This window comes from Budorcas taxicolor, chromosome 21 (genome assembly GCF_023091745.1).
Source record: "Budorcas taxicolor isolate Tak-1 chromosome 21, Takin1.1, whole genome shotgun sequence".
NCBI classification, from domain to species: Eukaryota; Metazoa; Chordata; class Mammalia; order Artiodactyla; family Bovidae; genus Budorcas; species Budorcas taxicolor.
In genome coordinates, this window is record NC_068930.1 from 18,700,997 (window position 1) to 18,719,470 (window position 18,474).

General features: G+C 43.4%; 1 protein-coding gene across 1 annotated transcript in view; it reads left to right on the forward strand.

Moving 5' to 3' along the window:
* The window catches only part of AKAP13 (A-kinase anchoring protein 13), a 318,409-nt gene that overhangs the window by 78,406 nt on the left and 221,529 nt on the right, over positions 1-18,474 (forward strand). Inside the window, exon 2 of the mRNA XM_052660082.1 lies at positions 13,161-13,204. Coding sequence (XP_052516042.1) covers positions 13,172-13,204 — 33 coding nt within the window. The 5' untranslated portion in view covers positions 13,161-13,171. The remainder of the gene's footprint in view (positions 1-13,160; positions 13,205-18,474) is intronic.

Below are 18,474 nucleotides of genomic sequence, written 5' to 3' on the forward strand. Positions count from 1 at the left end.
AGCTGAGCAAGTTGAACCAGGCTGGATTTCATAATGAGCTACTAGGTAAGCCTTCTGGGACTTTCAGATATTTTGGGGAAAATTGATTTTTGTTCTTACATGCTGTGGACCCTTGGCCATCACATGGTATGGGAAAGCTCATTCATTTCTGTCTATGATGGTCATGTCAGTCAGGCGTCTCTTTAGTATTTACTGGGTGCCCCCGTGCCAGATGCTGTCAGGAGCCATGGTGGTCTGGAGGAGGAGTGCTCCAGAGGACATCTGCTTTGTGGCAGGCCAGAATAAACAAGCCGAGGGGAAAAAGCAGGCACGGAATAAAGGGGGAAAATGCCAGTGTGTGCCTTACTGCTGACTGTGTGGATTAGCCTATCAGCAGTAATCAGCAGGGCGGAGGGCATTATCTTGAGCCAGAGGAGTAAGCACTGGGCCCAGGGTGGTGCATGCCGAGGGTGTGTAGGAGCTGCAGGGCCGCCCTGGGGGAGAGGAGCGCTCAATAAGGCGGTGCAGATAGTGTATTTGGAGAAGTCAGGGTGGGTCTCTGGGGGAGCCTGGATGGCCTCTTGAGGTCACCGGAGATGAAGGGCGTATTTAATAGAGTGCTGTGTCTGTTGGGGTTCCCATTTCTCGCTTCAGTACCCTTCATTTAGAATTAGGGGTCAGCATGGCAATTAGGATGGTCCAAGAGAAGTGCTCCTTGAACGTGATGTGAGATTAATGTTGAGAGGGCTAAAGACGTAACTCGTGCCAGGCAGTAACGATAGGAACATAATTTATTATTTTCCCATTGCTTAGTATCGTATAAACATTTCATATACGTCTTTTATTCTTAGGTTTCTCCATTTTACACATGAGACTAAAGCTTGGCAGTTAAATAGCTTGTTGGAGGCAGTGCAGCCAGAAGTGCAAGAGTTATACAGCTCAAATCCAACTCTGTGTCCTTCTCTGAATTGCATTGCCTTTCTCATTTTTATTCTTGCAATATTCTAGTTGTTTCTGTTGTTCAGTCACCACGTCAGGTCCAACTCTTCGTGACCCCATGGACTGCAGCACGCCAGGCTCCCCTGTCCCTCACCATCTCGTGGAGTTTGCCCAAGTTCATGTCCATTGAATCAGTGATGCCATCCAACCATCACATCCTCTGTTGCCCCCTTCTCCTCCTGCCTTCAGTCTTTCCCAGCATCAGGGTCTTTTCCATTGAGTCACCTGTTCACATCAGGTGGACAAAAGTACACAGCATTCTAGTAGGGGCTGCTAAAGAATCCTTAAATGCTAGAAGGTTGTCTTCCCAATCTAGATGGGCACTTTTCAGCCGTCTGTTCCTTTAATATCTTTATTATTCATCCAAGTGGCTTATAGAAAGATGGGGGAAAATAAATATGATGCTGAATTTTTTGCAGGGGAAATGTGCTGAGCTTATTAACCTCCCCTTTGGCAGCTGCCTGTCCCAAGCGGCCCGTGTATGTGTGTGGATGCAGCATCTGGGCCTGGTCCCTCGGGTTCAAGGCTCCCCCTTTAGAAGAACTAACATAGGTTAAATGTGCTCCCCAAACTGTGATCACTCCCTGTTTTGAGGCTTTTCTCTCCCTTTCTTGGTAGCTCAGTGATAAAGAACCTGCCTGCCAATGCAGGAGACTCGGGAGATCCCTGGATTGGGAAGATCCCCTGGAGAAGGGAATGGCAACCCACTCCAGCGTTCTTGCCTGGAAAATTACGTGGACAGAGGAGCCTGAGAGGCTACAGCTCATGAGGTCACAAAATGTCGGATCCAACCGAGCATGCACGAAGTGCTCCTTTTTGTGAGGCCGGCAGATCTTAGCGTCGTTGCCTGGATCTTCTAAAGAGAAGAGGCTGGTGCCCCCAGAGAGCCTTGTAAGAGGTGAGAGATGGCTTAGCACTGTGTAGGCAGAGAGGAAGCTGCAGAGTGAAAGCAGCGTTTTAGGAAGGTTGAGTCAGAGCTGCACATGGAGCATGGAGAGATTTTCTCAAGGTGATAAGGCCCTGGCACGCAGGTCTACAAGCAGAGGCAGGTGGACTGGCAGATTCCTGCCTGGGGAAGGAGGCGATGTGGGCTGCTCTGGGACCCCTTCTCTATAGAGTTCGTGGCTCACAGGGTTTGGCTCGGTTTTGGGGTGGGGATCCCAGGGCCCCTGGACATTGATTGGAAAGCCAGTCTCTGCCTGCTGCACTGTGGGGAAGCCACTGTGGCGTTCTAGCCTGGCCTTCCTGGTTGTAACCCACAGCAGATACTTCGACTCTCAGGGTTTGAATTTAGGCTACAGGAGATTACCTTCCAGTGGTACTTTTGATGAGTCTTTGAACCTGAGTTGTGAATGATCAGACATTTAAGCTGAGCTTAAAAAAAAAAGAAGACAAAGCAAAACCAAGAAGATGATGGTGATGAAGAAGCAGAGGTTTGCTGATGTGCGTGTCATCACGTGGCTGTCATTTCTTTGGGCTAGCGCCGTGTCACTGCGGCCTGTGTGTTTCCTCCTGTCTTCCTTCCTCAGCAGCCTGGAGGCATGAGAGTTTACACAAGTGTCTCTCCCGACTGCTTCCCTCTCCTCCTGCTTGCTCTTCTCATTCTTCTGTATCGTTGTTCAGAACTAACTGCACTGTCCTGTCTTTGGCTATGCTGTTTTTGTTTTCTTTCTTTTCTGTACTACGCATCTCCTGCTGTGTCTACTTGGTTAAACCTTCTCTGGCATTGGCCTTCTACAGTAAGCTGTGTCTGGGCTCCACCTTCTAGAGGGTTTATAGCTCCTTCCTGATCCTTGTAAAATTTTTATTGCACTTATCATAATGTACTATAAATTAAGTATTTAAATATATGTGTCACTTGTTATACTGGTAGGGGCCATGTATTATTTCCCTATCATGGATTGCAGCCTTGGCGTGGCGAAGGGGCTTGTGTAACTCGGTGAAGCTTTTAGTCATGCTGTGCAGGGCCACCCAAGACAGACATAGTGAAGATGAAGAATTCTAGCAAAACATGGTCCACTGGAGGAGGTATTATTGGCCAGTCACCCCAGTATTCTTGTCCCATGGACTATACGAAAAGGCAAAAAAATATGATACTGGAAAGTGAGCCCCCCACCTTCCATTAGGCTACTCAGGAATTCCAGCTGAGTTATTTAAAACCCTAAAAGATGATGCTGTTAAAGTGCTGCACGCAGTATGCCAGCAAATTTGGAAAACTCACCAGTGGCCACAGGACTGGAAAAGGTCACTTTTCATTCCAGTCTCAGAGAAGGGCAATGCCAAAGAATGTTCAAGGTACCATACAGTTGTGCTCATTTCACATGCTAGCACGGTTATGTTCAGAATCCTTCAAGCTAGATTTCAGAAGTATGTGAACTGAGAACTTCCAGATACACAAGCTTGGTTTTGAAGAGGCAGAGGAACCAGAGATCAAATTGCCAACATTTGTTGGATCATGGAGAAAGCAAGGGAGTTCCAGAAAAACATCTACTTCTGCTTCATTGATTATGTTAAAGTCTTTGACTGTCTGGATCACAACAAACTGTGGAAAATTCTTAAAGAGATGGGAATACCAGACCATCTTACCTGTCTACCTGAACATCCTATATGCAGAACAAGAAGCTACAATGGACTGGTTCACGATTAGGAAAGAGTACAGTAAGGCTGTGTATTGTCACCCTGTTTATGTAACTTCCATGCAGAGTACATCATGTGAAATGCCAAGCTAGGTGAATCACAAACTGGAATCACGATTGCTGGGAGAGATATTAACAACCTCAGATATACAGATGATATCAGTCTAGTGGCAGAAAGTGAAGAGGAACTAAAGAGCCTCTTGATGAAGGTGAAAGAGGATAGTGAAAAAGCTGGCTTAAAACTCAGCATTCAGAAAACGAAGATCATGGCATCTGGTCCCATCATTTCATGGCAAATAGATGGGGAAACAATGGAAACAGTGACAGACTTTATTTTCTTGGGCTCCAAAATCACTGTAGACAGTGACTGCAGCCATGAAATTAAATGATGCTTGCTCCTTGGAAGGAAAGCTATGACAAACCTAGACAGTGTATTCAAAAAGCAGAGACATCGCTTTGCTGACCAAAGTCCATATAGTCAGAGCTATGGTTTTTCCAGTAGCCATGTATGGATGTGACAGTTGGACCATAAGGAAGGCTGAGTACTGAAGAACTGATGCTTTTGAATATTGCTGGAGAAGACTCTTGAGAGTCCCTTGGACAGATCAAACCAGTCAATCCTAAAAGAAATTAGCCCTGCCTAATAGCTTAGTTGGTAAAGAAACTGCCTGTAGTGCAGGAGACCCTGGTTCGATTTCTGGATCAGAAAGATCCGCTGCAGAAGGGATAGGCTACCCACTCCAGTATTCTTGGGCTCCCTTGTGGCTCAGTTGGTAAAGAATCCACCTGCATTGCGGGAGACCTGGGTTAGATCCCTGGATTGGGAAGACCTCCTGGAGAAAGGAAAGGCTACCTACTCCAGTATTCTGACCTGGAGAACCATGTCCATAGCGTTTGCAAAGGGTCGGACATGACAGAGCAACTTTCACTTTATTCATTGAAAGGACTGATGCTGAAGCTCGGATACTTTGGCCACCTGATGCGAAGAGCCAACTCATTGGAAAAGACCCTGATCCTGGGAAAGATTGATGGCAAAAGGAGAAGAGGGTGGCAGAGGATGAGATGGTTAGATAGTATCACTAACTCAGTAGACATGAATTTGAGCTAACCTTGGGAGATAGCGGAGGACAGAGGAGCCTGACGTGCTGCAGTCCATGGAGTCAGAAAGAGCTGGACACGACTTAGCAGGTGAATGGCAATTGTCCCTAAGCTCAGCATCTAGCTGTCCATGGACTATTTTAAGGGCTCAGTAATATAAGATTATCTACCATTATTAAGTCTTTACCTGCCAGGCAGGTATTATAAACATATATAAAGAAAATGAGGCCTCAATCAGTAAAGACTATGGTGTGCTTACCCATATGAATTTTAGAGCAAGTTCTAAGATGAGTGTAAGAAAATCAGAGTTTAAATTTAATTTCCTCAATTATTTTAATTAATTGATAAACTATTGTGACAAAGTTCTGATTTGTTTTATTCCACGATGATCACTTTGCTTGTGTGTGTGTGTTTGCCGTAAATTCTGGGTCATTCTGCCTACTGGGTAAAACAGCACTTATAAGAATAAATCAAATGAGTGAACGTGGCCATTAGGTTCTTGTCTCAGTTTGCGGTATCCTTTTGATTTCCTGTGAGTATTGCCCTCTATTAGACTCTGTGTCCTGACAACCTCTCCTAGGCACCCCGTTCCCCTCCCGCCCCTCTTCTGACTAGTGCTTTGCTTTTTTCTTGGTGTGTAGTAAGCACTGTGTCATGAGAGGGTGGGTTAGAACAAGGCTCACTGTGCCGTGAGAATCAGACACCTGATCCGAGTCTCAACACTGTTGCCAGAAGTGTGGGCTGTGATTTCAAAGGAAAACATCACAAGGTTAGGTTTTTTGATCTGGACTCTGATGGTGGAAGTAGGCAGGGAGGGTCTGGGCAAGAATTGGCATCTGAGAACGCGCCAACAGATGCTCATGTGCCATGACGTTTGAGCATCGCTGCTTAAAGCTCACTGCTCAGTTAATCAGTGAGTGCATCTTTAAACAGAAGAGCTTGGACATTTACAAGGCTTCCATAAGATTTCCTCAGTGCCTTATTCAGAAAATATACTTGTAGTTTTTTTGTTTTTTTTAAAAAGAACTTGACATCCTCACCAGGAAAAGCCTATCTACCCGTTTACTGTGCTTCCTTTTCTGTTGTCCAGAATTCCTAGCTCCTACCCTTAGCCAGTACATGACATGTTTATAGCCAACAGCCCAAACTCCTTAGGAATGAAGGAGAGAGTCTTTTGAATCTTGTTGTTTTCCTTGAGGAAGACCTGAATGTTGACCGTTCTGCAAGAATCCAGAGTATGCACTGTCATTTCCATGTTAACCCCCACCCAGATGTTTGTGGGTTTTGAAGGATTTATTCTAGCCCAGTCGTAGCCAGGTCCCTGGCCATGGAAATTCATCTGAAGCACACTTTTCCATGGAAATACCCTGCAGGTAGGAATACTCTATTTATGCCTGGCTGCATCCCAAACAGCTGTCCTTCCCTGGATGAGACTGGGGTGGTTGTGTTTAGGGGGGCAATTTGCACATCTTTTTTATGGATTTAGATGCTTCCCTGTTGTGAATGACAAAAACCATGCCAAGTTTGTCAGGCGTGGACAGCTGGTCCTTAGGAAAAAGTTTTCGGTACAATTACCTGCTATGGTGTTGGGGGCACCTGTGACTTGCCCGCTGCCCCTCCTTGAACATTTGACTTTTAACAGGAGCACCTGTTAAAGGCTTCTTTAGTGTAAAGTGTGACTGTGACCGCAGAATAGTGAGTTTGGTTTATGTTTACAGACATATGGGTGCAGACATTCTGGTTTTAATTGCTTTGCTTTTTATCAGCTCTAGGGACCTCTAGTAAAGCTGGTAGATTTATTCAGTTTGACATTGAGGGGAAAAAAACAGGTCTTTTTACTCCTTTCTAGGTCTGTTGTAACAGGGGACTTATGCCTTTCCTGTATTGAGACATGCTTTTTTTTCTTTTAAAGATGGAAAATATCTTTGAGACCTATAAAACTGTTGAATGAGGACATAATGTTTCTTTGGATTATTGAGTTGGTTTTTTTTTTAGCTTTTGACCAGGAGTTGGCATTCTGTGATCCACTGGCTGAATCTAGCCTTCTGCCTCTTTTAGTAAATGAAGTTTTATTGGAATACGGCTACACCCAGTCATACATATGGCAGCAGAAACCCTGTGACCTGCAGAGCATAAAATATTTACTGTTTGACTTTTTACAGAAATGTTTGCTGACACCTATTAAGGATTCCAATTTTTATTTAGGTGTGTATTTTTTGGGGTGGGGGGCGGCGGGGTACCTGGTAAGATTTTGCATTTGTTTGCTCAGGCACATCGGTTGTTGGAAGTGCTTTCTGTCCTGTCCGTCCCACAAACTAGTCAAACAGGCTTATTGTGATCCTGTATAGTGACTGAGTTTCTGCACCGTCATTTTTCAGGTAGAGCAAGGTGCAAAATGTTCCAGAACTTTTGCTCCTGTAAACTTGGTCAGTGCTGCATGCCCAATGCTGGTATATTCTGATGGTGGTCTGTGCTTTGCACCCTGTGAGGAAAAGGCTGATGCTAGTTTATGTTAAAGTACAGAAAGGGATCCTTGCAACAGTCTTTGCTTCTCTAATCAGCAGCATCCTGAGACTTTTTTTCCTCTTTCTCTCTTTTATATTTTTAATAGGATAATTGCTTTTTATTGTGTTGATTTCTGCTGTACATCAGCATGAATCAGCCATAGGTAGATATATGTCCCTGCCCTCTTGAACCTCCCTCCCACCCCTCTAGATAGTCACAGAGCACCTGATTTGAGCTACACCATCAAAATGGGAGAAAATAATTGCAAATGAAACAGTTGACAAAGGGTTAATCTCCAGAATATATAAGCAGCTTATGCAGTTCAACAGCAGGAAAATCTAATAGCCCAGTCAAAAAATGGGCAGAAGACCTAAGCAGATATTTCTCCAAATAGATGGCCAATAATACATGAAAAGATGCTCAAGGTTGCTCATTATTCAGTCCAGTCGCTCAGTCGTGTACGACTCTCTGCGACCCCATGGACTGCAGCACGCCAGCCCTCCCTGTCCATCTCCAACTCCTGGAGCCTACCCAAACTCTTGTCCATCGTGTCAGTGATGCCATCCAACCATCTCAACCTCTGTTGTCCCCTTCTCCTCCCAACTTCAGTCTTTCCCAGCATTGGGGTCTTTTCAATGAATCAGTTCTTTGTATCAGGTGGCCTAAGAATTGGAGTTTCAGCTTCAGCATCAGCCCTTCCAGTGAATATTCAGGACTGACTTCCTTTAGCATTGACTGGTTGGATCTCCTTGCAGTTCAAGGCTGCTCATTATTAGAGAAATGCAAATCAAAGTTACAATGAGGTATCACCTCACAACTGTCAGAAAGCCCCTCACCAAAAAATCTACAAATAAAAAATGCTGGAGAGGGTTTGGAGAAAAGGGAACCTTTTTGCGCTGTTGGTGGGAATGTCAATTGATTACAGCCATATGGAGAACAGTGTGGAGATTCCATAAGAAACTAGGAATAAAACTGCCTGCCTGCAATGTGGGCAGTGTGGGAGACCTGGGTTCAATCCCTGGGTTGGGAAGATCCCCTGGAGGAGGGCACAGCAACCCCACTCCTGTACTCTTGCCTGGAGAATCCCATGGACAGAGGAGCCTGGGAGGCTGCAGCCCACAGGGTCGCAAAGAGTTGGGCATGACAGAGCACGCACATGGTGAGGGGGCATGGAAGCGGCCTCGATGTCCACCCTGAGGCTTCTTGCGTGTGGGTGTTGCAGCAGGATGTGTAGACTTACATAATTGACACAGCTGCATTAAAATTGGAGGAGCCTGTTTTGACATAAAGTGAACATGTTCCATTTATACAGGAGCAAACTGTTTGGTTTTTCTTGGAGCATTTTGAGATACAACGCAAAATGTGGAAAGAATAAATACACTTACTGCACTTGTTATTACTATTACTTCACACACCCCCGAGTTTATGACTTCCCCAGAACTGTAACAGGTTGCTGTGGAGTGGCGGAGTCGGTAGACACACCTACCATCAGGTCATGTAAATCTTTGTATTTTGATAGTTCATTTTCTTCATGGTCTCTTTCAAATGGGGCGCAGCCTTTACCGGTCCCGCAGTGTCAGTCACACGTGCTTGAGAAGTCATTCACCAGTTTGTTATCAGAGACAGAAAACATTTTGGGATTGTCTCTTAAAATTCCTTGGTGAAATGATTGGACAGACATGGTGCTTTTGTTCAATTTTCCTCTTGATAAAAAGTCTGTAGACAAAGCAAAGACTCCAGTGGTCTGCAAATTGGGCTTGGGGTATAGGTTGGTTTTCAAGTGCATTTGCTCTGACTGAGAAGATTGCCTTTCTGTAATACGTAGTCTCCTTTTTTTAGAACACAGTTCTCAAGTAAACTAAGTCTGTTTAAATGTGTGAAATAAGTTGATGCACTGTATATAGCAAGTGCTTCATGGTTGCGCATCAGAACTCTTGAGTTCTCCGTTTTAGGACCAGTTTGAGGGTCTTTCATCTATTAATTTGTATTACTTCCTTTCTTAATCTCTTTCACTGTGGGGGTAAAAGCCACCCCAGGAGGCCTTCCCTCAGCCCCATATTTAAAACTGTATCCTACTCACTGCCTGTTCCTTCTTATTGATGCTTCCCTGTAGCACTCACTAGTGCTTTCTCTCTGTTAGTCCTCAGATAAGCTCTGTTTGTACTCTCAATGCCTTGAGCAGGGTGCCCAGCATGCTGTAGATGCCCAGTGATGGTTGAATTAACGAAGTCGAGGAGAATCTGTACTGTCTGTAGAATGAGGGCTAGAGGCAAGCAGGGCGGGTCGGTTGGTGACATCAGACTGGGCTTGAATTCTAGGTTCATCCACCTCTTATGTTGATATTAAATAATTTAATCATTTAAAGGAAACACCCCTCTCCCCAACCAGTGAGATGGGGAAAATAGTATTTTTAAAAAGGGGATTAAAAATGGTGTTGGAGGGACTTCCCTGGCGGTCCAGAGGTTAAGACTTCGCCTTCCATCGCAGGGGTGTTGTGGGTTCGATCTTTGGTCGGGGAGCTTAAATCCCACATGCTCGTGGTCAAAAAACCAAAACATGAAACAGAAGAAAAATTGTAACATTTTCAATAAAAACTTAAAAAGTGGTCTGCATATAAAAAAAATAATATTGACTATCAGTTCAGTTCAGTCGCTCAGTCGTGTCCGACTCTTTGCGACCCCATGAATTGCAGCACACTAGGCCTCCCTGTCCATCACCAACTCCCGGAGTTCACCCAAACTCATGTGCATCAAGTCGGTGATGCCATCCAGCCATCTCATCCTCTGTTGTCCCTTTCTGCTCCTGTCCCCAATCCCTCCCAGCATCAGAGTCTTTTCCAATGAGTCAACTCTTCACATGAGGTGGCCAAAGTATTGGAGTTTCAGCCTCAGCATCAGTCCTTTCAATGAACACCCAGGACTGGTCCCCTTTAGGATGGACTGATTGGATCTTCTTGCAGGCCAAGGGACTCTCAAAAGTCTTCTCCAGCACCACAGGTCAAAGGCATCAATCCTTCGGCGCTCAGCTTTCTTCACAGTCCAACTCTCACATGCATGCATGACCACTGGAAAAACCATAACCTTGACTAGATGGACCTTTGTTGGCAAAGTAATGTCTCTGCTTTTCAATATGCTATCTAGGTTGGTCATACCTTTTCTTCCAAGGAGTAGGTGTCTTTTAATTTCATGACTGCAGTCACCATCTGCAGTCAATTTGAATCCCCAAAAAACAAAGTCTGACACTGTTTCCACTGTTTCCCCATCTATTTCCCATGAAGTGATGGGACCAGATGCCATGATCTTCGTTTTCTGAATGTTGAGCTTTAAGCCAACTTTTTCACTCTCCACTTTCACTTTCATCAAGAGGCCTTTTAGTTCCTCTTCACTTTCTGCCATAAGGGTGGTGTCGTCTGCATATCTGAGGTTATTGATACTGGCTCTAAAGCTCTGTAAATGTTAGTCCTTGCTTCCCCTGGTTGGTCAGCATTGAGGAAGCCTAAAGGCATCTGAATCTAGCGATCTGATGCTTCTAGGGTCATCACCTTGATGACTTCTGGCAGATTTATCCTTCCAGCAGCCTGTGCTGCCAGCACAACAATGAACTGTCCCTTTGACCAGTGTGGGTGGACAGACAGTTTGTCAGCCCTCTTTAATCCTTATATCAGAATAACTTGTATGGGTTCTGGCTTTGAAACAAGGTTAGGCGAGTCCATGATTCCAGACAGTTCAGAGGGCATCACGAGACCTTTCGCCCAGATGTAGCGGGCACATCAGAGAAGTTTGTTTGTGTTCCTTGTACACACAGTCATTCTAGGTCTTCTGGCAAATAAGAAACATCAGAAGGCTAGTATGTCACTAGTTTGTCTCCATAGATTTCTCCAAACTTTACAGGTCTGGTTACAAGGTATTAATTCTTGTTTTGGTTTCCACTGATGTTTCTTCTGTTGGGATGGTCAGCAATACTTCATAAGTCAGTTAAAGCAAATGGATTTGGTTCGTGCATTTATAGATTCTTTGAGTCTTTTGTCCCGGGCAAGTCTGAACAGGACTTAGAAAGCTGATTAAAAGACTAGTGAGCATGGTGCTTAATTTTAAGTTAACTGGATATTTAATGTGTTGAGAAAGTACTCCATCTTCAGTCTGTCTTTTCTCCTGTTTTTTTTTTTTTTTTTTTTTTGTAATCATTCATGCTTGCTTTTTGAATCTGTTGGTTAGAAAAACAAAGGTTTTCTAAAAGAGTTGACTATTGCTCCATTTCTCAAGTTTGGTTTTCAGTGTGGATTTTTGTAGGTGATTTTAGCACCTAAGGGTACAAGAGTGCCCTAAGCCGTGTGTGTGTGTGTGTGTGTGTGTGTGTGTGCGTGCGTGTGTGTGTGTGCACGCGTGCTGTGTGTGTGTGCGCATGTGTGTGTGTGTGTGTGTGTTGGGCGGGTCTGTGTGTGTGTGTGTGTTGGGCGGGTCTGTTAGTGTGTGTGTGTGTGTTGGGCGGGTCTGTTTGTGTGTGTGTGTGTGTGTGTGTGTTGGGCGGGTCTGTTTATGTGTGTGTGTGTGTTGGGTGGGTCTCTTATTGTGTGTGTCTTCGTGCGTGTGCGTGTGTGTGCGTGTGTGTGTTTGGCAGGTCTGTTATTGTGTGTGTGTTGGTGGGGTGGGAGTGTGGACTAGAGGGCAAACGGGGCAAGCAGGGGAGGTAGTCAGTCCCTGTGGGTCCACCTGGCTGGGCACGTCTTGCAGCCGAGTGAATGAAGCCCGTGGCCTGCTACTGGTTGGAGATGATCGTGTGTGGGAGTCTGGTTATAGATTTATCTTTTTCCCTAGAGGTGTGTGTTAACTGTTTTTGGGGTGAGCCTTTGATCCTCAGACTCACAACCTGACTAAATTGGCCGATTTGTGATAAAGTTTTAATACTGAGAGGATTCTGTTGTTTGAGGTATGTGTGGTTGCTCAGGCATTGCTTTTTATTCTAAAATTTGGTCTTTGATTTCTAATTTACGCTGTTAGCATTTTGATTGTTAAGTTTTTGTGATCTGGTCTGGCATATTGCCAAGTATGGGATTTTATCTTTTTCTTTTTGCACCTTGAATGCTGTTCCTGTATGTTTTTTTTTTTTTGTAAATACTGCTAAGATTGTAATTGATCAGGTCCCCCATTTTGAGCAAGACACTGAAAATCTATTAGAATGAAATTACTTGGGCCTTCTTCTCTGATTCTTATGAAGATGGGATTAGCTTATTCTGAGATTGGTTTATTTAACAGAAGATTTGACCATCTGAAGTAATTCTGGACTAAGATAATTTTAGCTTAGATGAAATCCTGGTCAAATCACCAAGGTGAGCTTTTAAGAACATGCTGTTCTCAATATTCACAAATGTATTATATAATGCTGTAAGTCTCCTCTAAAGTTCTTCCTAAGATTTTTGTGAGAATTCATTTAGAGGGGTAATGACAGGGAATCCAACCGCTGATTTTCAGGAGACCAAAGGCTTCTAGTTGATGGAGGCAAGTCTGGTAGCCCCCTTCTCTGAGAGGAGGAGGGCTGTCTCGAGGTCTCCCCTCCGCCCTGAGTGCCCTAGTGATAACTGGGGAAGCATCTTATGAGTTTGGGGGATTATATAAAAGTGTAACTTGTGCACACACTGTTCTTTTTTTGGTAACTGCTTTTAATATCCTATTGGTTGGTTGTTAAAACATCTTATATGACTGCAAAGACTTTTGTCTTTTTCAATCAGAACATCTTTCTCCTCACTTGTAAAGATTGAATCTGGGCCACAAGGCATGCTACAGTCCTTGAACTTCTGTCTCGGAGGAAAGCTGGGTATCTGTAACCCCAGACTCCTGATTTTGCTCATGTAACCTTGCTTGACATCTATACTCTTCCAGTGGGCTTTAAATTTTTGATGATAACTTTTAATTTTATTCTCATTTATTTCTTTCTTTTCTGTTCCAGTGTCCTGGGTCATGAAACTTAATCCACAGCAAGCTCCATTATATGTGAGTAAATCACCAGATTTCATTTTATCCTTACTTCTGCTGTTTAATTTTTATAATAAACTCAAAAATTTTCTCCTGTGATTATCAAAGGAATGTTGAACCATCTACATATGAATATATTGACATAATGCACATCAGAAATTGAATTTGATTTACTGAATATTAAATGATGAATGATACATGATACTGAGCGGAGAACAAATCACACCTGTAAGCCTTGTGTGGTAGACTGATCAGGTAGATAAGAAGCACGTATAAAGCAGTCGCATTGCCTTGCAAAATGATTCTACAACTTCTTATTTTAACCCACAGTTCATTTCTGTAAAAGTAGTGAGTCGAGCTTCCTGCTGCTGTTTCGAGTTACTCTGTGCCACGACTAGGTGGCGCTCTGTCATTGGCAAAAGTGCTATATTTTCTTTTAAGAACCTGGGGGAAAGCCATCCATCATCGCCTTAGAAAGTGAGGAAATTATAGGATGAAATGGATAAATGAATGAATTGAGGCTGAAAAAAGTAAATTCTAGGTGTTTTTGTTTGTTTAAAAAAAACCACCAAAACTGTTGTAAGAGTGAGTTAGCCAAATGGAGGTGGTGAAAAGTGCCTGGTTGGTGACCAGCCATCTTAGAGGTGTAGCTTGGCTTGTGAGGGGCCGGGGCGGTTTGCTGTTCGTGTGGTCTGGAGAGGTGAAAAAAGCTTTTTGATGGCACAGGACCTCAGGCAGGACTTCAGTCAGATCCTTAATCCTGAAGGTTAAGGATCGTTTCAGTGGCTGAAAAATGCTCAGAATTTGTTGAGGACACAGACCAGAGGTCGGGTAGCAGTGAGCGTGGTGTTTGGTGGGCAGGCAGAGTCTGGCCCTGCTGAGTTTGTGTTCATGGCGGTGCAAGTCAGATCTAAAGATATGGGTGACGCTCAGTTGTGAAAGCGCTCAAAAATGTGCGGAGTTTATTTCGTGGCCACCGAGGAGTATTTAATGGTGTTCAAACTGTCTGTTCCTTTTTTGTGTTTATTTTTTTAACCATGCTGTGTTAGTAAAAGTCATATACTTTCCTAACATAGAGCAGTCATATGATTGCTCTTCATACAAAACAAAACACGTGTTCATAGGCGATATCTTGTGTTCTTAAATTCCTTCCAGACCACTTGGGGACTATTTATTATGTTTACCAGTGGGTTTGCACGTGAATTGAATACCTTGGACGTAAGAAAACAGTTGAGATAAAGTTCACACACCATAAAATCCACCCATTTAAAGTGTACAATTCCATGGGTTTTAGTATATTCACGGTTGTGTCATCTTCAGCACATTTTTCAGCACCCTAAACAGAAACCCCACGCCCCTTGGCAGCCACTTACCAGCTCCCCCTCCTCCAGCCCTTGGCATCTGCTCTCTACTTTCTGTCTTTATGGTTTCACCTGTTCTGGGACTTTCATATAAATGGGATCATGCAGTCTCTGGCCTTTTGTGACTGGTCTCTTTCACTTAACATCTTATATATAAAGTGTATATCAGAGTGAGTATAAGTACTTTGTTCCTTTTTATTGACAGATAATAATGGATTATTATCACATGTTATTTATCCAATCCTCAGTTGATGGGCATTTAGGCTGTTTCTACTTTTTGGCTGTTAAGGTTAATGCTGCTGTGAACAGCAGATTTTTGTGTAGGCACCCAACTTTATTCTCTCCCCATTGATGTTTCTTTGGCACTTGTGTTGAAAATCAGTTGGTTATTAAATGTAAGGAATTATTTCTAGACACTCAGTTCTGTTCCTTTCATTTATGTCATCCTTCGTTGGTTAAGCTTCTTTCAACAGTGATTGATAGTTTCCAGTGTACATGTCTTAAATTTTTTTAGAATTTGTTCCCAAGTATTACGTCCTTTTTGATACTATTGTAAGTGATACTGTTTTCTTAAATTCATTTTTAGATTGCTCATTGCTGGTGTAGAAATACAGTTGATTTTTGTGCATTGATCTTTTAATCTACAATCTTGCTGAACTTGTTTATTAGCTAGTACTTTTTTTAGTGGATTCTTTAGGATTTTCTGTATCCAAGATCATGTCAGCTGCAAATGTGCTGTGTGTGCTAAGTCGCTTCAGTTGTGTCCAACTTTGCAACCCTATGGAGCGTAGCCTGCCAGGCTCCTCTGTCCATGGGATTCTCCAGGCAGGAATACTGAAGTGGGTTGCCATGCATTCCTCCAGGGGATCTTCCCAACGCAGGGATCGAACCTGCGTCTCTTAGGTCTCCTGCATCGGCAGGAGAGTTTTTGCCACTAGCTCCACCTGGGAAGCCCTGTTGAAAATAGACATAGTTTTTGTCTTTCCAGTCTTTTTATTTTATTTCTTTTTCTTGCCTAATTGCCCCGAGAACCTTGAATTCAATGCAGAGTTGAATAAAATAGTGAGAGGAGACATCCCAGTCTTGTTTCTAATCTTAAAGTGAAAGCATCCAGTCTTTCACTGTAAACATTAGTATGACGTTAGCTGCGAGTTTTTATAGGAGACTTCATCAGGTTGAGGAGGTTCTCTTCTATTCCTAATTTGAGTATTTTTATCATGAAAACTATTGAATTTTGTTGTTGAATATTTTCTTCTGTCTGTTGAGATGTATTGTGTGGGTTTTTTCTTTCATTCCATGATTGTATTACATTGATTGATTTTAAACCAACCTTTCTTTGCTGGGATTAATCTCATTTGGTCATATTGTATAATCCTTTTTGTGTGTTGCTAGATCTGGTTTGCTAGTATTTTTGTGTCTATGCAAGTTTTCTCCTGGTGTTTTTGTCTGTTTTTGGCTGTTGAATGAGTTTAGTTACGGGCTGATACGACTGCATAGTTGTGGTAGGAAGAATAATGGTTCAAGTGTGTCCATGTCTTAATTCCCAGAACCTGCAAATGTTTGTCTCACATGACAAATGAGGCTTCACAGATTTCAGTAAGTTAAAGATCTTGAAACCAGAGTTTATCCTTTAATTATCTGGATAGCCCAGGGTAATCACGAAGGTTCGTAAATGAGAGAGGGAGGCAGAGATTTGTAGATGCCACGCTGCTGGCTTTGAACGGGGAAGGGTCCATGAGCCAAGGACTGCAGCCTCTTGAAGCTGGGAAAAGCAGGCGGACAACTTTTCCTTAGGACCTTAGGAGGAACACAGACATCTTTGTTTTAGCCCAGTGAATGTCGTTCAGGCCCCTGACCTTCAGAAGTGTAAGATAATAAAACCTGTGTTGTTTTAAGCCTCTGAGTTTGTGGTGGTTTGTTGTAACAGCAGTAGAAAGCTAAAACAGTGGTAGTTTGGGAAACTCAGTTAGTAGTGTGCAGGATCATTTAGAAGGAGCAAGCAGAGGCAGAGAGGTCAGTTAGAAACTTTCGTGTCTTGCCATCATTGAATCTGAGAAGTTGAGAGCTAACAGAGGCTGTAGATGGTACCTGCTTCAACCTCTCCATTTTAGAGATGAGGAAATGCATTCTGAAGATACCGTGATAAGGCCACGCAGCTCGTTGATGGTTATTTGTGATTTACATCTGTATTTTGGGGGGCTTAGTCGCAGCAATCACTGTGAAACTTGTGAAGCATAAAAACGCTTCATTCTGTTTGGGAAGCAAGGCTCTTAAAAATCAGTTCTGAAGCATGGACTTAACATAGTGCTTTTGTATATGACTTAGGTGTTCAGTGTAGTTGGACAGGCTCTACTGGGAAGACCGTTTGCAGTGAACTAACGCAGGTCTCAGGGGTGTACGCTGTTTGGGTGAAGCAAAGTATGGTCATGCCCCCTTCTTTTCTAGTGATCTAGCATCACAGTTTCACTTTCTGTGGTTTCAGTTACCTGCAGTCACCATGGTGGTAATAGTACATGGAAAACTACAGAAATAAACAAGGCATGCATTTTATATGTTTATTTTTGACTGCACTAAGAGGCATGTAGGCTTACTTTCCCGACCAGGGATTGAACCCACCCCCTGCATGGAAGCACAGGCTCTTAGCCATTGGACCACCAGGAAGCCTCATGATTCATAGATTTTAAGTTTCCCACTGTTGCGAGTGGTGTGGTGGAATCTTGCACCATCCCGCCTCATCCTGTAGGGGATATGAATCATCCCTTTTTCCAGTATGCCCTGCCCACTGGTCGCTTAGCATCTGTCTGGGTTATCAGATCATCTGTGGTATCTTGGTGCTGTGTTCAGGTGACCCTTATTGTACTTACCAGTGGCCCCAGAGTACAAGAGTAGTGAGGCTGGCAATTCAAATACGCTGAAGAGGAGCCTTGAAGTGAAAAGGTGAAAGTTCTTGACTTAATAAGGGAAAAAAAATTTCATATGCTGAGGTTGCTAAGATCTGTGATAAGAATGAATTTTCTAGCCATGAAATTGTGAGGAAGGAAAAAGAAATTCATGCTGTTTTTGCTTTCGCACCTCAAACTGCAAAAGGTACAGGCACAAAGTGTGATCAGTGCTTTAGTTAAGATGGAAAAGGCATTACATTTGTACAGTAAGAGATTCTGAGAGGAGGAGGGAGACACCACATTCACCTCACTTTTTTTTCAGTATAGAATTGTTATTTTGTTCTATTTTGTTATTGTGAAGTCGCCCAGTCGTGTCCGACTCTTCGCGACCCCATGGACTGTAGCTTACCAAGCTCCTCTGTCCATGGGATTTCCCAGGCAATAGTACTGGAGTGGATTGCCATTTCCTTCTCCAGAGGATCTTCCCGACCCAGGGATCGAACCCGGGTCTCCCGCATTGTAGACAGACGCTTTACCGTCTGAGCCATTAGTTATTGTTAATCTCTTTACTGTGCCTAATTTGTAAACTTTATCACAAGTGTGTGTGTGTAGGGGAAAAAATATGTTCCATATGTATAAAGTCAGGACTGTTGAAGGTTTCAAGCCTCTATTGGGGTGTGGTGAGTGTAACCCCCGGGATGGGAGAGCTGCCGTAACTGTTACAGGGCAGTCCGTTGGTGAGGGAGTCAATTCTCTGCACCTCGACAAGTACTGAGCAAAATAATAGAAAGAGTGTGTTGAAATTTTTCTAGATGATTTGAGATGTGCTAGGGTGTATGTTATCAACAGAAGAGAGGAAACTCCTAGTTAATAAGGAAAAACTATGTACACTGAGATTAACTTTTACCTGAAAGTTAAGACAAATAGGCTGGATTCCAAATATACCAAATAAACATCTTAACCAGGCTTTGTGTAAAAACGAGTCCACAAAAAGCTGCAGTAGTTAAAATGTTAGGAATGTCCCAGATTTTACAGGTAGCCGCAC